Source organism: Lactuca sativa, chromosome 5 (assembly GCF_002870075.4).
Source record: "Lactuca sativa cultivar Salinas chromosome 5, Lsat_Salinas_v11, whole genome shotgun sequence".
In the NCBI taxonomy this organism is placed as follows: domain Eukaryota; kingdom Viridiplantae; phylum Streptophyta; class Magnoliopsida; order Asterales; family Asteraceae; genus Lactuca; species Lactuca sativa.
The window spans coordinates 236872480-236895794 of record NC_056627.2 but is presented as its reverse complement, the minus strand read 5'-3'; the positions used below and the strand labels follow the sequence as shown (position 1 = coordinate 236895794).

At 34.4% G+C, this 23315-nt stretch overlaps 2 protein-coding genes across 2 annotated transcripts; both read right to left on the bottom strand.

Annotated features, from left to right (window-relative positions):
* Window positions 1-4732: 4732 nt before the first annotated feature.
* Window positions 4733-5578, bottom strand: LOC111887221 (uncharacterized mitochondrial protein AtMg00810-like). Its single transcript, XM_023883388.1, has one exon. The coding sequence runs from the start codon at window positions 5576-5578 to the stop codon at window positions 4733-4735; it is 846 nt and encodes a 281-aa protein (XP_023739156.1).
* A 9629-nt stretch (window positions 5579-15207) lies between these two features.
* LOC111887223 (uncharacterized) lies at window positions 15208-15993 on the bottom strand. Its single transcript, XM_023883389.1, has one exon. The coding sequence runs from the start codon at window positions 15991-15993 to the stop codon at window positions 15208-15210; it is 786 nt and encodes a 261-aa protein (XP_023739157.1).
* Between the last annotated feature and the right edge of the window lie 7322 nt (window positions 15994-23315).

Sequence of the window (23315 nt, the reverse complement as noted above, 5' to 3'; positions counted from 1 at the left end):
GGTAGTACGTTGAGCATACTAGGATGAAGGGGGTCTCGTTTTTAGGGTGTTACACTAACCGTAACTTATGGTATGCTAAGCGTACTGCCACAATGTTAAAACCCTAATTTCTTGGTTTTAAACCCTATTTAAGGACTCTAACCCCTTGGTGTCCTTCCTAACATCAGCCTTCACCTTCTTGAGCCTCCAACTCGAAACCCTAGCCCCTAGAGCAAGTATGGATCCTTTTTATATGTTTTGGGAGCATTTTGGATGAAAGAGAAGTCCAAGGTTGTTGATTGTTGAAGTTCATGCTTGTGGATCCAAAGCCTACATTGCTTTTCTTAACTCTAGAATGTATAAAGTTAGAAACTTGATGAATGTTTCCTTAGATATTGCTAAGTTTTTAAGTTTTATCATTTTGGTCCCATAATCTTGGTGCTCATGACTATGGCTTACTCTAATCCAATTGAGTTGTCCTTTCATATGTTGAGTGCTTTGAGTCATACAAATGTGATCTCAGTTCGTTTCTTCCCTCCATGCAAGATTTATGATGCTTTGGTTTGTGTATTAAGTTAGGGTTTAAGTGTTTGGACTCCTTCTAGCCATGGAAAGTCATAAAGTTGGGAACTTTATGACTTAGAATGTTATTTGGGACTAGATTTGAGCTTTGGACATGAGATCTTAATGGATTAAGCACTAAATGAAGGAAAATGGAATTGGTCGAGTGCGTTGGGTGTACTTGGTAGCACGTTGAGCGTACCAAGCTAGAGCCTCGTAACCAGGCAGCGATCCACTATGTTGAGCGTAGTGACTGAGTACGTTGGGCATACTCATTCTATGTTGACACTATGACTTTTGACTTTGACCTTTAACAAGGAATTTGACAAAGTTTGACCTCAGGGAATTTTGGGTAACTTGACATTAGTTGATATTTGAGTCCTTGTTAATTGTATAGGTGACCGGTAGAGATAACTTTTTGGCGCAGTGATCTGTGCAACTATCTTTTAGACTAGAAAGTGAGTCTTCTCACCACACTAATGGGTCGAAAGCACCAATGTCGGCTCACTGATTCGTATGTTTAGGACGTATACATGACCATTACTGATATCATTGTATGATATATATATATATATATATATATATATATATATATATATATATAGCCAAACTAGGATCATAGTCATTATGGGCTCGAGGTTGATATGAACCCGACACAACTACTTGCTGTTACATGGGGTTGATACGGATCCGGGGGTTAATGAAGACTCAACACAACCACGTGTTGTTATATTTATGTGTATGTTGTATGCGATATTTTTTGGAACTCGCTAAGCTTTGTGCTTATAGTTTATGTTTTAAAATGTGTTTAGGTACTTCTGTTTCAAGAGGAAGGGCCCAACTTGATCGCACTGCATCTCCTAGCGATTTATTCCGCACTAAATATTTCTGAATTACTCCGATGTTTTGAGAACACTATTATTCTGGTCGTCTTTGAGATAATGAATGAATAGTTTTGACTTATTTAAAAATGAAATTCATACTTGGTATTTTTGGGACGTTACAGAAGAAATATAAAATATATGATGATATGTGATTATGAAGATGGCTAATGTATAACCTTTTGTTTATGTGGTTATAAGTAAAAACATAATACTTTTTAGCAGAAGTAGTATAAAAAAAAGTTGTATTTGACTCGAATATGAAGTCATGGATATGAAGGTCATCTAAATCCAAGCACGTATGAAGAATTTATGGCCATCCAAAGTTGAAAGCAAAGTACATTGACCAGATAGGAAAGAAAGCAATGAAACATGATCCTTGTTGTATGGGATGCGACTGTGTGCGAGTGTCGAGGTTCCTAAACTTAATGGTAGAACATAGCCCGTGTTCTGGATTACTGACCATGTCCTAGGTTCGAAGTCCATAAATGATGTATAAAATATACCAAGTTGGTTCTTACTATTTATTTTACACCCATACACTCTTAAGAACCATAGAAGGGTAATTTTGAGAGCTTTTCACCTAGAATTAAAGTTGTGTGCAAGAAATTCCATGAGAAATCAAGTATTTAATACCATCACTTGAATTATAGGAAACCTTATCTTCTTGCATAATTTAATTGGTATTTTCATGGTGGAGTTGGAAAAGAAAGGGAACCCTAGTTCTTGTATGCCTATTCTGGAATGAAATCTTGGTGATATTGTTGTATTAAGCTTATTATTTATATTTTCAAGAGTTATATGTCAAATTCATGGTTAGTTAATTGAAATTGAAAATGGTGATTGTGAACCCTAAATTGGATGAATTAATAAATGAGTAAATTTGAATTTTTGGCTTTATGGATATATATATATATATATATATATATATATATATATATATATAATATATATATATATATATATATATATATATATATATATATATATATATATGGTTTTATCATGAAGTAGAATAAATTCCAACTATAGAATTAAGCCCTATGAATGTGACCAAACTATTAAATCTAGTTTACATAGAAACTAGTACCTTGACCTTTGATAGTCAAGTTAGTGTATTGCTTTGACAACTTTTGAAACAAGAACAAATATGGGGCTTCAAGAGCTAAAATACCATACACATAAAAATGATAGGTTTTCTATACATCTATATACTAACATTAGGTAATGGAAGCAATTATAATAAACCTAAGTGTACATGCAACCTAGCATCTAGGTTTTACTAGTTATAGCAACATACTTTCAAAACTACAAAAGTTATACTACAAAGATGGATTGAATCACTAACTTTCAAGCAAAACTAGATTTGCTTCTTGAATACTTATAGATTTTGAATTCTTTGATGCTCTTGGAAGATATAGCACCCAAAGTAGAGTGCCTCTAAAAAATCACACACAAATGACTAAATACTAGAAAATAAGGAGAAGACATGGGATAGCAAAACTCAAACTCTGAGAATAGTAGGAGGAAGGATCGGAAATTATGAAGGCCATGAGGGTCTCTCTCTCTCTCTCTCTCTCTCTCTCTATATATATATATATATATATATATATATATATATATATATATATATATATATAAGAAAACTTGTCGAGAAAGCAAATTTGAATTAATTAAATAATCAGATTTAATCCTAAGTGTAACCCCTGCATTATCAACATCTATCGCTAAATATATCAAAGGATTTGTCTCCTCAAATTTCATCCAACCGTGCTAGGTTTCTAGAATATTCAAGTTTCTCAACAATTAATATTCAGTCTCTTTACATATTAATAGTTCCCTGATTAATTTTAATTAATTCCAAATTAACTCAAATTAATTTTAACAAGTTTATACTTAATTTATCAAGCTATGGTAAATTATTAAATTATTTATCTCACTCTCTTAAATCCTTTTCTACATACATTTAGCTCTTGAGGGCAACCCTAAAAGGAATTTGTTATTATTCGCAAAGTTATACCAATTAGTTATGACATTGGACACCTATTTCCAACAAAAACGTCTCAGGACGAGTAACTTATATCCCACTCTTGATAATAGTTATCTATGTATGTTGGTATAATTTTATGAAAAGTATTGGGATATTGTAATTTGCTCGTATTTAGATGTTTAAGTTGATATTGTTGAAAGTTGTTGCTGACAATAACTAAGAACTTAGCTGAACATAGTTGTATGAAAGATATATATATATATATATATATATATATATATATATATATATATATATATATATATATATATATATATATCATACAACTATGTTCAGCTAAGTTCTTAGTTATTGTCAGCAACAACTTTCAACAATATCAACTTAAACATCTAATTATAATTGGATGACATATTGAGTTGTCCATGTATGAAGCTATTATAGATCTTATCGCATGCTCGTCGAAACTTCCTATGTTCTTTGGAGGTAAAGTTACCAACCAATATTGATTCCATCTGTCAAGTGTTCCATTAAAGTTAAGACTCCACAACTTCAGATCCATATGAATCATCTTAATTTCTAACTAAAAGTTGGACACATGATTATCCGGGTCACCCGTCCCATCGTATAGTCATATCTTTGGTCCATTCAACCCCTTCATGATTGGGGTTTCATTGACGTCGTCAGTGGACGGAGATATGAAATTAAGGCTTTGAAAAGCTTGATTATACTTCTAAGCTTATAACACCTCTAGTGGTATTTCCTTCGCACGTGCCCATATGATTTTCATTTTTTAACTGTATCTTCCTTCTTTCGAGGTATTTTAATTCTTGTTATTTCTTCTTCCGATTCATCAGGGTTACATGTAAGAATTGAGAGTCGATCCAAATCCTCCCTAGCTCCTGTTGCTTATTTTCCTTTCTTGACCCGTTTCTAACTCCTCCGGTTCTTTCTCTTCCATCATGGATTCTTCCAAGTTCGTCATTTGATTAATAGTATGTAGATTTGACATGGTACTTTTGTCTTTTTTTTCATGGTTGTGACTTGTGGTGTTTCCCAAAAACTGTCCAAGGTCTGGATTCTCATGATTGGACTTGCGTCAACAATATGATTGCTCCTGATAGCCATTTGTTGTGAGGTCCCACGAATGGCGCCACATGTTGCGTCTAAGGATTTCTATGTTATTTGGCGTAATTTCTCATGCCTCCTCATTCTCATTAAACGAATATATATGAAATACATACAATTGTGGGCTACTCAAACAAATATAAAGGGCCCAAATACAAAGGCCTATATACACAAACTATCAGGCTATACAATACAACTAACATCCCCCCGCAGTTTGAACGGTAGTGGAAGAAAGAATGTTCAAGCTGGACCGAAAATCAAGAAACAAAGGTGTAGGCAAACCCTTTGTAAAAATGTCAGCATACTGAGACGATGAGGGAACATAGAGAACACGAATCTGTCCAGTGGCAACCCGATCACGAACAAAGTGGATATCAATCTCGATGTGGTTGGTGTGCCGGTGTTGGACAGGGTTCCCGGTCATGTACATAACACTAACATTATCGCAATACACGATGCTAGCTTTATCAGGAGGACGATGAAGCTCATGAAGAAGATTTCGAATCCAAGCAGTCTCAGCAACTACATTCGCCACCCCACGATATTTAGCTTCAGCACTTGAGCGAGAGACTGTGGTTTGGCGTTTCGAGGACCAAGACACCAGATTATGACCCAGAAAGATACAAAATCCAGAAGTGGGTCGACGCGAGGTGGGGCATCTAGCCCAATCAGCATTGGAGTAGGCTATCAGCCGTTGAGAAGAGGAGGTATACAATTGAAGACCAAGAGACACCGTACCCTGAAGATACCTTAGAATGCATTTCAGAGCATTGAAGTGAGGTTCTCGTGGATCATGCATATAAAGACAAATTTGTTGGACAACATAAGTGATTTCAGGCCGTGTAAAGGTAAGATATTGAAGAGCCCCAGCGAGACTATGATACAAAGTAGGATCGGAGACAGGAGGGCCGGTATTATCAAGTTTGGCAGTAGCTTCGGTAGGGGTGCGAGCAGGCTTGCAGTTGAGCATGTGAGCTTTCTCAAGAATCTCGAGAGCATATTTCTGCTGAGACAGGAACATGCCTTTATTATCACGAGACATAGCAATACCGAGAAAATAATTTAGATCGCCAAGGTCATTCATCGAAAATTCGCATGGTAACATAGGGAAGAAGCGGTTAGCACAATATCGTCAACATAAAGAAGTAAGTAGGTTGTGTGAGATCCCTGTCGATATATAAATAATGATGAGTCACAGTGACTATGCACAAAGCCAAACTGAAGAATGTATTGTGCAAATCTGTGAAACCAAGCCCTAGTGCCTGCTTGAGACCATAGAGAGATTTCTGTAGTAAACACACATGGTTCGGGTTACGAGAGTCACAAAAACCCGGAGGTTGCTGCATATAAACCATCTCCTGTAGGTGTCCATGCAAAAAGGCATTCTTTACATCTAATTTTCGAACGGACCAATGAGAAGAAACAGCCAAAGAAAGAACATTGCGGATGGTGGCAGGATTAACGACCGGGCTAAAGGTTTGGTCACAATCAATACCCAAGCATTGAGCCTTACCATTTGCCACAAGCCGATCCTTGTAGCGAGATAGAGGTCCATCTGCATGAAGTTTCTTTTTGAACAACCGTATATAGTTAATAACATTAGCATTAGAGGGGCGTGGTACAAGGGTCCAAGTCCTGTTTGAAATAAGTGCTTGATATACCTCGTTCATAGCATGGTGCCAATTGGGGTCCGTAAAAGCTTGAGAATATGATTTAGGGAGTGAAGAGGTTCAATCAACATGAAGATTCAAGCGGTCAACCTTTTTGATAATCCCATGGCGAGATCGAGTAGCCATGTGATGCTGAGATGAAGCCATACGAGGCGGAGGTGGAGATGTATTATGCGAGGCAAGTGGTTCGTGAGGAACGTCTGCCGAGAGAGACGAGTATGATTGACCAGTTTGTGGTGAATCGGTGTGAGTGTCACCGGCAGAATGAAGAGGAGAGGAAGGAGGTGTGACTATTGGAATTTGATGCTTGAACGGATAAGGCAGTGGGTGAAGATGAGTGATCTGAGTGGGTAGCAGATACAACACGAGACTCATTAAGTTTCATCATTTTTTCTTCATCCGAGAGCATCGAGCGGACCTCAGCAAAGGTGGGGAATGGTTTGGTATGACGGATGACAATAGAGACATTGTCATATTTGGAGGGCAACCCATTTAATGTGTAGATAACAAGATTGCGATCCGGAACAGAAGCACCAATATTGTCGAGCATATCTGCAAGTTTTGATACCCGATTGATATAATCATCCATGGAGGAATCACCCATCGATAAGTTTCGAATTTTTGTGTCAAGTTCCATGGCCCGTGTGTCTTTGTTATCATGGAAACGGTTTTCAAGACTGGACCAGACATCATAAGCAGTGGTGTTCTTCTTGATAATAGATTGAAGAAGAGGCTGAGTAAGGGTACCATAAATCCAACCTTTGACAATCGCATCTATCTCTTCCTATTCTTCTTTGAGTTCTGTAGCAGTAGACTTTTCAGAGGTGATAGTGGAGGTCTCGGCAATGGAGGCGGGAGGCAGAAGATGTTTGTGAACTCCAAAACCCTTGCAGTGATTTTCAAACAATTCTCGCCACGAGTCATAATTCATGCGATCAGTGTCCAAGATTAGAGGAACATAAGATTTTATGTTCGTATACCATTGGGTTTTTCTGATTTAGACCCAGACATATTGAAGATTGAAGACACGAGAAAGAAAGAAACAGAGAAATAGAATAGGATGATGACGAAATTACTTGATCCAGATGGCAAGGCTTGGATCGATAGACAGAAGAGAAGTGGAGACGCAAAGACGAGAGAGGGTGTAGGGTTAGTCGACCTGCTCTGATACCATGTTATTTGGCGTAATTTCTCATGCCTCCCCATTCTCATTAAACGAATATATATGAAATACATACAATTGTGGGCTACTACTCAAACAAATACAAAGGGCCCAAATACAAAGGCCTATATACACAAACTATCTGGCTATACAATACAACTAACATTCTAGAGGGTGAGCAGAATTATGGAATATTTTATTTAAAATATGATACAAACATAACTTGAGAGCAAACACAAATCATATGCCATTTACCAAGAAGGCTTTCTCGGGAGAACGTTCCAGTGACAAAGTTAGATTTGAATTTGACTAGCATTTAGGTGTATTGAAATGGGAATCATAAGATAACATACTTTCCTTCGTCGCCGATCACCTATAGTTTTTTCATACATTGTTGGGAGTTGTTATCTTTCTATGATGATCAAGTTGTTGTCTCATCGTATTAAATGCTACTGAGGTCAAAAATACAAGACTGTGGCTGCAGGTAATGTGATTAGTCATTTCTCATGTGATCACAATACTGTTTATTATTGTTGTATCATATTCGTATTTCATTATTATCAATGTCTAATTGTTTTAGGTGATTGATTAGTTGTTTATGGCACATGTTCGCAATTTGTCTTTTCTTTCTGAGGAGTGTGGTTCGGTCATACTAGTTCGGTCATGGTGGTTCCGGTTGGGCAAGGGTATGTGGGTTATTTCCCATATATCCCATTAATAAAGTAATAAGTTTTTCGTAAATAGCCGTCATAGTTGTAATTATGCTTTCTTATTTGTGTGGCATTCAATGTCTTTAAAAAGGTATGCTAGTGCTTGAATGAAAAAACTCATCATCTATATATAACGTTTATTTACATATAATCACATTATTGCATACATTTATCTTCTATCATTTTTGAATGATGTATTATAACATATTCCATTTCGAATGATGTATTGTAACATACTTATTTCAAAACGATGTATTTTAATATTTTGTTTTTTGAAACAATACACTGTAATATTTTTTTATAGTTTAAATACTCATGTCTAGCGATAATATTTATGAATGTATATTTTGTATTAAAATATTATGTTTATTTGAAAAAAATAATTATTTAAATAATAGATGTTTTATATAACATTCTAGATGAAGATAAATTAGTTAAGTTAAAAAATATATATATTATTAACCATTAAAAGAATCATATCTCATTAAGAAATTAAAGTTGTTAAAATTTTAAGGGTACTAATATAGCTCACTCACATAAAAAAAATCAAACACATACTTACCGACTTACATATCGACTTACAAATAAGGGTATAACTAGTAAATCTTCTTATCTAATAAAAGAATAGTTTTATTCTCATTTTGACATGTGTCATCTTATTAGGCCTCTTAATTAATACATATTTTATTCATTTTGCCATGTGTCACCATATTATATCTTCTAATTAATGTATCTTATTTGTAACCTATTGATTTTCCATTTCAAATTTCAAATTTTAAAATTTTTCACTCTAATTACATTAAATTAATAATATTAGAATAAATATTAAAATAAACTTAATACAAGTTGTAAAGTGATATAATTTCACATATTTATTTAATAATTTTTATTTTTATTTTAAAAGTTTAATTAATTGTATAACCGTGGTTCTCACGGGTTATAAACTAGTATGAGTATATATACGACTAGCGGCCTTGATTTTATTATTAGTTACACCCAACCAATAATAACTCCATATGTTGTAGATATGGCTATAACCAGCGAGGATTTGTATGTATAGAAATAGAGAAATTAAATTAAGAGGGCGTTTGGATTAAGCTTAAAAAAAAAAATAAGATTTTTAACTTATTATCGATTCCACACTGGTATAAATTAAAAAGAATGTTTGGGTGATGTTTTTTTTAAAAACAACTGATATATGTTTGGAACCTCTAATAAATCATTTTTTGATAAGTTAGATACGCCTTACTTATCAAAAACTTCTTATTTCACCATTTACAGAAATTGACCAATATACCCCTTAACCTAACAAACCTTATACAACGACACAAATAACAAACTCCTCCATTGTTGCTTTTGTCGATCGTTGCCTCCTCAAGCTAGCCCACCCCTTTGAAGCCACCGGCCGGAGACAAGTCGCACCCGATAGCAGCACCGGAGACCTTTAACCCCACAATTAAGGTTTGTTTTTGTTAAATTTTTCATGTTGTCGATTTTTTTCCTAGCTTTCATTCTTCCATGTTTTCCATAGTTTATGTTAAATTATTTTATTAGTTCTACCAACTGGTGCATACCAAACTTATAAAAAAGCTATAAAATATAAACATTTTGTAACACTCTAAAAATTCCAACTAATTTAAATTTTTCAAAAACAACTCAATTTCATAAAGTTAATACAAAAAGATTTTCAATACATTTATTATCAGAGTATTTCCCAGAAACTACATCGTAAACACATAAAACCCGAGGAGCGGTACAATCATTCCTTTGCCTTGCCACGGTCTCCTGAAGTACTTGAAATATTTAAACCACAACTGTAAGCCCGAAAAGTTAGTGAGATACCCCCAAAATACCATCGCCATACAAACATAACCGATACAGAACAGTCATACACTTCGGGTCTACTGAGTGACTGGTCTACCGTACCGGCCTACAGTCCACCTGGTCCACCCTCTGAGTCTAGCCATATACGTCGAGTCTACAGTGTGATTGGTCTACCCGCACCGGGCCTTCAATCCACCTGGTCCACTTTCTGAGTCTACAGTATGACTGGTCCGCTTGCACCGGGCCTTCAGTCGGCCTGGTCCACTCTCCGAGCCTCGGCACGTCCAATCAAACCGATCTAGCAGATCACATAACATAACCTTATCCTAGCAAGGCTACCGACCTAACCGGTCACTAGCATAGCATCATCCTATATACCAGGATACTGACCTTAACCAGGTCTCTAACATATACCATCCTAACTACCAGGATGCAAACATAGCAAAGCAATAACATAACAACAATACCCGGATGACAATCCAATAAAGGGCCGACCTTGGTGCCTTAGACCCCGTTGATATAGTAAGGATAACTCACCTCGCAACTGCTGACTGAAAAGGATAAGATCACGCTGCTCCAACCTCCGACACAAACTCCACCACAAACTCCACCACTGATCAATACCAAAAGACTGAACTCAATAGATACCCATAATTACCAAAATACCCCTGGAAGTCAACTGGTAAACTCTTGGTCAAAGTCAAAGTCCTCAGCCAAAGTCAACCCTCCTGACTGACTCTACTCGCCGAGTCAACCCGTTGACTCGTCGAGTCCCCATGCTCTTAAACTCCCATAACACGACTCAACTCGCCGAGTCGCCCCAAGACTCGCCAAGTGCCACAACTCTGAGTCTAATCGTACTCAACTCACTGAGTCATCCCTTAACTCACTAATTCACAGCTTAACCAGAAAAGGTTAGGACCTCACGACCAGACTCGCCGAGTCCAAGAACAGACTCGCCGAGTCCAAGGCTATCTTCAACCAACTCGCCGAGTTGTTCTTCCAACTCGTCGAGTTGCTGCCCATCTTCATGCAACTCGCCGAGTACACCCATATGACTCGCCGAGTACCACTAGCTCTTAACCCATACAAAGGCTTTCCAAGCCATGTAGGGTCTCAAATCCATAGATCTACTCTTATACAAGCCATCCATCACGTAAAGTAGCAAACTTTACTTGAATCCAAGGAGATCTAAGCATAATACACTCTTGGCTAAGGTTTAGGACTAAAAGGCTTCATCAACAGCTCTTAAACAGGGACTTTATGCTCTTTTGGATCATCACTACTCTAGATATGAGGTTGCAACCTCAGATCCAACCAACAAACTCAAGATAGCATTAGATAAATTCCCAAAAATCCCACAAATGATAGATCTAGATGGATAACAGCTCAAGCAACGAATCCTTATCTCCAAAGAAGACTCCAACAGAAGAATAAGCCAAAACCTTGCAAAGCCCCTTGATCCAAGCCTCTTAATCTTCAAAGATTTCTTCAACATACACTCCTTCAAGATCTAAATGCTCTCTAATTCTCTCACACATGAATATTAGGCTTTCTGGACTTCAAGGGAGAGCAAAGAGGCTAGGGAGAGGGTATTATGTTCTTTATATAGGGCTCAATCCATGGGATTAGGGTTTTCTCCACACAACACCAACTCGCTGAGTCCAGTCGCCGACTCGCCGAGTTGGCCACTTAACACGCGACTAGAATCGCGACCCTACTCGCCGAGTCCACCCATGGACTCGCCGAGTTGACCATTCACAATTTCACTTTGAACCCTGAAATTGCACTCCTGAACTCGGGATGTTACACATTTGTAATGAAAGTAGTTTACATTTGAATGCAAAATGGAAACCGATTTTGAATGAAATACTGAAGAGTTTGAAGGATTATATGAGTTTGAAGGATTACAAAGTCGAGTTGTTATGTTTAATTATTCAATACTAGGTGTGAGAATCATGTATTACATGAGTTTATTTAAAAAAAATATGCAATTTTAACAATTTGAAAATTTTGAATCTATAAGAAAAATGAGAAAAATTTTGAATTATTAAAATTAATAAGACTTTAATGTATTGAATACATTACATATATAAACATTTTTTAATAAATAATTTACATATATATTACCATACATATTAAATGTGGAATTTTAATTTAATAACATAAAAAATACAATAAAATGACAAGTGGAAAATAGAAAATTCAAAAATTGTAGAAAATGTGATGTATCTAAATGAAGGAAAAGATAACATGTGGTAAAAAGTTCTTTATTTATTAGGGAGGATTGTTAATGATTTTAAGGTGCTTTGTTTATTCTTTAATTTTCAATTTAGCCTAGATGTTAAAAGTAGCAACTAATGGTAAATCTTATTTGTAAAACAAGTAAACAATCACTAGGTGAAGTTTTTCTTAGCATGAACTTAGCACGAGGTTCAATTTTCAATGATTTACTTTTAAGAAATGTGAAATTTTAAAAGAAACTTACATTAAATTAAAGCGATTGAGCATCATCTTCAACCACGTGAGTTATATTGTCATTACATGTGAAAATTCTACCAATGACACCAAAAATAAAACTCTTTTCCTCTTATTGGGATTGATTCCTGAGTAAGACATATAAGGAACCGAAATCGGAATTAGAATTGGAAGTGGAACTAGAACTCTGATTCCAAACTTGCGAGGCCTGTGGCAAATCACTAGAGATTTTCTTGTTTGATTCATATGCAAAATTGTTGGGGGCCTGAAATGGCATCGACCAAGTCCTCGTACGATGGCCTAGAGTGCAGCAATCGAATGCTTGGTCCTGGAAGGTTGAATGCACTATATGGGTAAGGTTGTGCCATTTCGAACACCAATTGGTTTTAGATCAACCTGTAGCGTTGATGCTCAACAAGTGGTATCAGAGTCAGTGACGAGAGTTTGATTCTCTTAGGAGCAATTTCCAAGAGGGGGGGGGGGATTTTTAGGGGTCAGAAATGACATCGACCAAGTCCTCGCACAATGGCCTGGAGTGCCGCAATCGAATGCATGGTCTTGGAGAGCTGAATGAACTATATGAGTAACATTGCATCATTTCTAACACTAATTGGTTTTAGATCAACTGGTAGCGCTGATACTCAACAAAACAAGTCTATTTGATTGTTGTGTATGCGTATTCTTCTTAGGTTTCAATTATGTAATTTGTTGAAAAGTAATAAAGAATGGATTTTGCATCATTTACCCAAAATATTAGTCTAACTAATGTTTATGAATGATTCTTCTGCGAATTAAAGTTTGTTCTGTTTAATTGTTCAAAAAGACTGTTTTGTTCAATTGTTAAAACATTAAATATTTATTAATTTTAGAAAAATCTTAATAGAATTAAATTAAAGACTTTTTTTTTAAATACTATGGATATAAATATAATATTAAAAGTTATTATTAGTTAAAAAAAGGGTTTGTTATAATAGAAAAAATGAGTCATAATATAAAAAGAAATGCATTTTTTGTAATTTTATACACATAAGCAATTTTTTTTGTCAAACACTAAAAATGGTTTATCAGCTTATAACATTATGCATAAACTTAGCCAAATACAGGGTTTTGTTTTAAAATCGTTATAAGTTAAAAAGTTAAAAGCATTTTTAATAAGTTTAACCAAACATCCTCTAAATATCCTTCCACATTTACTTCGTACATATTTTTTTTATTCATTTTAAATGATGACAAGTATATTAAAATATTATTAATTTTATTAAATGTAACACATGTCACAGTTTAACATGAATAGAATGATGAATATCAAGAAAATATATGAATATATTTAATTTCTTATAAAAATATTTTTCGTATACTTATAAACGTACGAAACACTTTTTAAGTTTATATGTATTTAATAAATCAACACTCATAAGTTATAATTAAGGTAGATGTACTCGGCTATAAAAAAAATTATATTGAGCTATACTGTAAAAAAATATTTTATAATTGGAAAATAAGTAATATATATTTTGTAGTTTGATCCTTGTATAGAAAAGAAATTACAAAAACTAACTTTATGTCCAGATTTTGTTTCATCAAAATCGATTTATTTGTTTAAAACTTTCGTATGTTGGTAGGTTTGGTCTTTATATATAAAATAAACTAAAATAGTTGCCTCTATAATTTACAAAAAAATGTCAATGCGTAGATTTTTTTATAAAAGCTATTTATATGTTTAAAGAATTACAAAACTAATCCATGTCTAATAGAATATTTAAATATTATGATTCCACAAAATGAATGTAATATCATCCTGGTTTATATAGTTCACGATATTATTAAAAACAATCATCTTTTAGGTTTTTACAATCTTAAAAAAAAATAATAAAATAAATAAAAAATAAATAAAAAAAAAACTTTTTTCTAAAATGATATCATCAAAAAACAAGAAGTTTTGGGATAAATATCTAAAAAAAATTGTAAATAGAATTTGTAAAGAGTTGATTTTGTAAAAAAAATTATGTTTGATATAAAAATACTTTTAAGTGAAAATTTGGGGAGAATTTTGATTATTTTTTGAATAACTGTTGTAATAAAAACTAAAAGTTTGGCTAAAAGTACAGAAAACAGAGATAATGAACAAATTCATAGAAAAAGAAATTAAACGGCAAGCCTAGCCTAAAAAACAAATAAAAAATAAAAATAATAATAGTAGGACGGGGCGGATATACTTCAAAGTGCGAAATAAGCCATGCTCAAACATCGGGCCACACAAATTTCCGTTGAAAAACATGTATTATTTACAAATTATAATTAAAATAATTAAAACAATAATAAAAACAATGTTCATATATTGTTAATTGTTAGTATTATATAGTACTTAAAAACTAAGAAGTTCAAATTTATAATTTATAAATACACTGAAATTATAATAATGAGAGAGATAAAACGCCACACTTCAAAGTGAGAAGACTGAACTTTGAAGTTTTATCACATTAAGGCTGGAGAGTGTGGTGCCACTGAAATTGCACTTTCTTCCCCGCCATATAAGCATCATGTCATTTTTTACCACTTAAGTATGGTTTCTTGCCAAACCAAAGGACTGGTGCCACACATTTTTTTTTAACTATTTTAATTTAATAAAACTTTTTTTTAACTATTTTAAATTAAGAAAACTTCTATTTTAATAAAAAAAAACATAATTTTTCATTACTTGAAAATTAAAAAGAAAAACATTACATTGCAATAAAAAAAATAAATAAATAAAAACACGAAAACCACACACATGACATTTAAATAATCCTAGAAACTTAAAAAACACAAATAAAATAACTAAAGCAAACTACATAAAGTCGTTCTCCGAGAGCGCCAAAAGCACGCTCAACATGAACCACCGTTTCACATGACATTTCAATATGAACCACCGTTTCTTCAGAGCGCCAAAAGCACACTCAACATCCTTCCTAGCTCTTTCTTGAGCTCTCTTGAATTTCTTTCGTCTAGAACCATGTGGAGCTGTAAACGATTTAACAAACACAACATACTCAGGATAGATTCTATCGATTAGATAATAAGCATACTTATATGGCGTTCCACGCACTTGAAAAGAAGAATCTGGTGCGGATCCATCGTATATGTTGTTAAATATTGGTGAACGATTAAGAACGTTGATGTCGTTAATCGAAACAGGAGAACCAAAAAAAACATGCCAAATCCACATATCTTGTGATGTAACTGCTTCAAGTATGACCGTTGGGTGACCATGATCACCTCGGGTAAATTGCCCAAAATATGATGTAGGGCAATTTTCCCATGCCCAATGGAGACAGTCTAAGCTTCCTAGCATTCCAAGAAACTCATGCACACTAGCATGATGAGCTTGCAATTTCAGGATGTCATTACATGTAGGCTTACGTAAATATTTTGGACCATAAAACTGAATCACAGTTTTGCAAAAAAAATGGAGACTATCTCGTGCGATCCTAGCAGACATCCTAAAACTTTCGTCTAACGCATCAGGCGGAATGCCATATGCTAACTGACGAAGTGCGGCCGTGCATTTTTGTAAGGGAGTGAAACCGGGTGTACCTCTAGCATTGTAGCGTTGTTGGAAAAAACTACACTCCATCGTTACATCTTCAACGATACGTTCGAATAAACCTTTGAGCATTCTGAAGCGCCTACGAAAATAATACCCTTTATAAGTGACATTCTCTACAAAATAGTCTTACACCAAACATTGGTTGGCTTCTTCACGATTTCTGCAAATATATCTTCGTGTTCTCCGTTGAGAACTTGCAGCTACATTGTTACATACAAGGTTGTATGTTTGTTCCACCATTTGAACACACGCAATAGCGGTATCAAAAATAGTCTGAAATTCTTCAGAAGATGAAGAAGATGACATTTTTGAGAGAGTGTTGATTTTTTTTAAAAAGTTTTTTGAGAAAGAGAAGAGATTGTGTTGTGAAAAAAAATGAAGTTAGATATGTATATATAAGAAAGAAAAAGCAAAAAAATAAAAAAATAAAAATAAAAATAAAAATAAAAATAAAAAAATAAAATAAAATAAATACCCAACAACCGGTCAAACCTCCCATTTTCCCATCCACCAATCAGAAAACACGGCACTTAAGGACCGCACTGCGGCCAGGACCGCACTGCGGCCAAGACCGCACCAGACCGCGGTCTGGGGGCGGTGTTCTTGGTTGACGTGGCACAAACTACGGTCTGGGACCGCGCCCACACCCTTCAGCCTAAAAGAGTGAAAGTTTAACTAAGCTTATATGTCCATGTTTTCTTTTGGACGACATTATTGATTTTGTGTACGGGTTCTACCATACTATGAGAGCGGGCTTAGTACCACCTGCTATACTATTCTTCACTTCGTCAACAGGCGGTACCGACAGAACGGTGGAATGTCAGGTTAGGTAAGCCATACCTTCCGAGCTCTCTTTTGTTTTTCCTATTTGTACTATACGCATCCAAATTTGTACCAGAGTGTGTGGGTTGAAATAAAATAATAAATGAATTTTCATGTGTTGTGGGTTAAGATGGTTGGACGTGAGATAATAGAGAAATACAAAGACTATTAGGTATAGGTCACACCCATATCCTCGCCACATCATTATCTTCTCTCTTCTTCTTTCCGTCAACTGCGTTACTAGTTTTTTAGGGCGGTCAACCTTTAACTGCGTTGTGAGGCCAAGGAAGAAGCAAGAAAGAAGAAACACAAAGGAAGGAAGAAAGAAGAAACAGGTCTGCCTTTCGTTGTCGTTACCAAGCTTGGGTAACGCTTTATATCTTAACGGGATTCGGGGATGGTGTTCTCGGCGTTATACTGATGTTTTTCGGCATCCACGTCATCATAACGGGAGTGGGCGTTGCCCACACCGAGCACTCTAATGTTGTTGTGCATGTGACATGTATGTTGGGAGGGTGAGGTGGATAAGCTCTCTCTATCCTAACAAGTAGCAGTATAAAAAAAGATTTAAGTAATATAACCATAATTTAATACTTATTTGAAAAAAGTAAACCAAAAAATTTGATTTTAGCAAAAATTACCATTTTTGTCCGGAATGAACATTTTAGACAAAAAAAAACATTTTTTTATAACAAAAAGTACATTTCAGACTATCATGTCAGATTTCAGACTAACATTGCAAATTCCAGATTGACATTTCAGATTTCGAGAAAAAAAGCCCTGCGAAATTTCAAGAAAAATCCGATTAAAAATTCTGAAATTTCGAGAAAAAAAAAACTATTTTTATTTAAATCTATAAAAAGTTAAACACACATAGTAAATGTAAACTATATAAGACATTAGTGCATAAAATTAGACATTTTATTAAAAAATATGAAATTAAACATTTTTAAATAGATATTTTTGGACATAAATGAGGATTTTTTTTTTCAAAAAAACAAAGAAAAAATAACTCGAGAATTTGTTGATGAAACATGGAATAAAGCATTCTTTGAAAAAAAAAATTTGAAAAGTAGTCTGGAATGTGAACAATATCCCGGAATAAAGCATTCGAAAGAAAGTGGTTGTTTTTTCAAAAACTAAATTTATAATTATTTTCTTTAAAAATCTCATTTGTATAGGTTAAATTACTTATATTTCTATATAAAAAATATATAACCATATTAACATTTTTTTTGAATTTCTCTTTCCACCCTACCAAGGAGCAATATAAAAATATATAATCATATCACCATCTTTTTTGAATTTCGTAATCTTCCTATTCAATTAACTTTTAACTTTCAATCTGTATTTATCAACAAAAAAAAAGATTTGGTAAAGATTTTAACAAACAAGTCAATTTTGGTTTTTTTGTTTTTGAGGAACAAAAATCCAAGTATTTTGAAAACTCTAAAGCATCCCAAAAATATAGTAAATTTGTAAGCACAACCACAAGCTTTTCTTTAACTCTAGCAAAGGACTAATAGAGTGGTTGAGCCAAATCAACCATTCTATAGTTGTGACAACTTGAGGACGATTTAGATCCCACAAACTTTCAACATGATTGCAAATGGATTTAGACACATTACAAGAGATAAACAAAATGGTTACTATGTAAATAGCAAATGAGGCAATGAATATATTTAAAATAATTATTCTATTATCTAAATTTATCCTCATAAAATAATATGATCTAAGGAATAGCTACTTTTAGGTTTTGCAACCAACTAATCCAATTAAGTGTGTGATTTGAGATCCAAATTGACAACCAAAAGTAAGATCACGTAGTGATTCATCATACATAACCCTTGATTTTTGATGATTTAGACTAACCATCATGAAGAACATTTCGAATACACCAAATCACCTAACATGGAGTAATTACAACCACATCCCAATACTTTATGTATATCACATTGAGCTCGAAGTTATATATATATATATATATATATATATATATATATATATATATATATATATATATATATATATATATATATATATATATATTATTGTAACATAAGACTTGGATGGAGAAATATATGACAAACTAACAATTTCAAGCTTATGTTGTATAAGGGGTGAAATGGGTGATGGAGATAGTTAAGAGGATATTATAAAGTGAGGTTGTATTAAAAAGCTTGTTGTTTTGTTGAGTTTGATACTAAAACTATGATGTGTTATTTAATAGTTGGCTAAGGATGATAAGGAATTCCAAGAATTTGGGAACTCTTTCTCAAGTAAAACCTAAGGTGAGTAATCATATTTCTTCTTTGATAAATTGATATCTAGATATGTGGTTATAATAGAAATGTGTGAAATATGTCATTATTAATCATTGTTGAATGATATGATAAGTTTGTAATGTTGAAACTATATCCGGTTATTGTTAAATAATATGATAAGATTTTTAGCTAAAAATGATAGTTGGTTATTGTTTATAATATGATAACATTTTATAGCTATTAACCATAGCTGTTAATTGTTGATTAATTTTGGCGAGCCTCTAAATCAAGACCTATTCATGATAGTTAAATATTATTTTGGTGAGTCTTTGTGGCAAGACCTATTGCTGATAGGTGATAATTTATTTTGTTGAACCTTTATAGAACGACCTATTGTTGATACCCGATGATTTTTTTGGTGAGCCTTTGTGAAAAAACCATTGCGAATAGCTAGCGATTTGAAATGGTACCCTTTTGTCACACCCCCAAACCAGACGGCGGAAACGTCCGAGGGCTCGCGTGACATAAATTGAATATCATCACAATGAATATACATGAATCATAACATAAACATCACCATGCATCAATATATTACAACTGATGTTGTTCACATCAAGTACATTGTTTTAACATTACAAATCCATACATAAACTGTTTGATAGTTTTCAAAAGCACAACACACTAACATACTTGGTACTACTCCTCAGCTTACCTGTTACCTGAGAATACAAGTTATTTTGAAAACGGTCAACATATGGAATGTTGGTGAGTTCATAAGCAGGTTTGATATGAAAATGTTTTGTGTAGTTTGAACAAAAACAACCCAGAAAATCCGATATTTTCTGAAAAGACCATTGTTTATAAAAAGTATGAAGATCCGTAAATATATGCATGGTGATTTCAAAACGTGTATAATTGAAAAGCTTTGTATTAAAAGTACCAGTGAAAAATGTTGAACTTCCCCGGAAAACCCGATGTTTTCCGAAAATAAAAATATCATATAACGGTTCGAATTGTTATCCCATCACGTGAATGATTTTGACTTACTTTGATTACTTGATTTATATTGGATTTATTTATGTGAGTCGTTATAACCATGCATGATAATGACTAGTTCGTCTGTCTTAGCACTCTGGCAAACGCCAGAATTGATCTTAAGATTTTGTCACCCTAGATTGGCCGAGTCTAACTTTAGCGAACACCTGAGGTATGGGGGAGTCACCCCCGTATAGATCTATACACAAACTATCGCTCTCCCTCTAGGAGACTTTGATTATAACTACAGACTACGACCGACACACGTTGGTGCCACCCGTTATTACTCACTAAATCTCAATTGACTTTGATTACTATTGATTATCGACCTGTATTCGTTTGCTTGGACCTTACTAGCAGTACTAATGGGCCACTAAGGCCCAATTGTCACACCCCCGAACCAGACGGCGGAAACGTCCGAGGGCTGTTGTGACTCAATTGAATACCATCACAGTGAATATACATGAAACATAACATCATTCATCACCATGCATTGAAATAGTACAACCGGTAGTGTTTACATTTAGTACATTGTTTCATAACATTACATTCCCAAAAAGTAGATTGTTCGATACTAGTTAAACAAACAACAAGACATCACTGAGTACATTTTTCCCTTCGAATTACCTGTTACCTGAGAATACAAGTATTTTGAAAAACGTCAACATATGAAATGTTGGTGAGTCCATAAGTAATGTTTGAAATATAATGTTTTGTATTGTTTTGAAAACCACCAGAAAATCCGATATTTTCTGAAAAGAGTATCGTGGAAAAAGTGTGAAGATCCGTAAGTATGCTTGTTTGTTTCTATAAATGTAAAAAAAAATTGTTAGACTTGGTATGCATCTTGTAGGTGTATGAATTGAAAACCCTAGGAAAACCCGATGTTTTCCTAATACTTTGAATTACGCGTTCTATATTTTGTTATACCGTTGTGACGTGTGTATTCGATAATTCCAGGTGACATTGGATTAATTATGGATTGTGAATTGTTATAAACACGCATTAATGAAAACGACTAGTTTACAACTATACAAACGATCCCTTAGGCGTCGTCCATACTATTCACTTAATCCAACCACCCTGACTTCCCATAGCCCCACAACCGAGGAGAAAAGAGGGTGCGAAGCCCCCGTTATTTCCATAAGTCGTTCAAGGCTATCGTGAATGCGAAAGGCCCTTGGCCCGAATCGCATTGGTGAATTCTAGACTTTGCTAGCAGTACCAAAAGACCCTTGGGGCCCAACAGCACAAAAGCCAGTGAAAGTCCTTTTACATGGAATTAGGTCATATAAGACCCAACAACATGTAAGCGAGTTTCCTTCGGGCCTAAAGATCATGTCATTGGGCTAGCTAGGCCCAACAAACACGATTTGAAACTTTCGGGCCCAAAGATGGTGTATCGACGTCTGGTGAATTCCCGCATGTGTATTGACTTCCCGTAATTTCAGCGTGTGTATTGTAGTATCGTCGTGTATAGATTTTTGATTCATTATTGATTCGAGACCGAATCAATTCGTTTGGTAACGATTTTTGGTGTTGAAGGTGTATTATGTTTCGTCGGTAGTCGTGGTACTAGTATTTCATCATAATGGATTTGTTGTTTAAAACATTAGAATTTTACTTTCTGCAGCCCCTTACTTTTGGATAAATTTACACTTTTGACCCTTTGTATAAAAGAATTTCCATTTTAGTCCTTAAACCATTTTTCTTGACACTTTAGTATCAAAACTTGTTGAAAAGGTATTTTCAGCTCGAATTTATTTGAAAAATAGTTTTAGTCCCTCAGAATGAAGTTTTCTAGGCTGAAACCTCTATTTTCGCAATTTTTACACTTTTGGCCCAAAATAGAAAATTTTTGCATCTTTGGTCCCTTTTAAATATGAAAAGTATTTTTAACCCCTGAAATGGACTTGGAGCACTAGTAGTCCCCTGTTTTACAGAAAAGTACAGTTTCAGCCCCTCTAATTTGAAAATCTCGCAATTTGGGTTTTATTGGGCCGAAAAGTTCATTTTTGGCCCATTATGCTTAAAAATTCACATTTTAATCCTTCAAAAGAGTAAATTTCCAGAAAATACATTCTTGAAACTGTTTTGACTCATATCAACCCTCAAAATTTGTATTTTGACATTTTGGGCCCTTTAGTTTCATATTTTTAGCATTTTGAGTTCAAAAATGGGTTTTAAGCCCAAAGATGTTCACTTTAAGCAACTTGGTTATTTTTCTAGAAATGATTTGTGTGAAATAACATAATTTATACTTATTTCATACAACTTAATGTAGATCTCGGTTTTAAGGTCTTTTTGACTAGATCCAACACCACAATCACATGAGAACATATAAACAAGCATAGAAATCACACAAAGCATACATATACTCATAGATCTACACATTTGCTTGTATTCCCCCCACCCCCCCACAAAACTTATAAAAACCGAAAAATAGGGGGTATGAAGCTCACCTTTGCTTGTTGTTTTCGGTTTAGAAGGAAGAAATGAAGAAAACTTGATCCTAGCAAGCCTCCTTGGAAGATCTCGAACTTAAGGAGTTTTTTAGGAGTATGATCACCAAAAACTTGTTTAGAATAAGTGATCTTACATGAGAGAGGAGTTTTGTAACTTAGACATGTGAAAACTTACCAAAGGATGATGATTATCTTGTGAAATCCTCTTGAAACACAAGCAAAATTTCGAGATTTTTGGATGAAGAAGAAGGGATGAGTCTTGAGTGATTTAGAGAGAGTTTTGTTGTGAAGTGTGTGTGTTTGGGAGACTCTCGGCGAAAGGAAAAAGAGAGAGGGGGAAGAGAAGTGAGTGAAGTGATGTGTGCATGGGAACATGAGTTAGTGCATGGAGATCCAAGAGGTAATAAAGAGGTGGCAATTGAAAGTCAACCCTCTTCCATGTTGGGTTGTTGGGCCGAGAAGAGGAGAAAGGAAAGGAAGAATATTGGGCTTCTTGTGTTTAAGCCCATATTACACTTAATTATGTAATTTTCGGCCCAAATAAATTAAGGAATGATTTTTATGATCCATTAGGGCTATATAAATTTGTTGTGACCCAATAAGGTCCATTAGGGTATTTTATTTCATTCTAGGCCCAATATGGCCCAAAATATTGAATTAAATGGAAATGGGTCCAATTAGAGCCCATTTAAGAGTTCTAAACCCAAGATGGTCAAATTGGAAGCTTATTGGTCCATTGGGCCCAATAAGGAAGTCCTAGTCC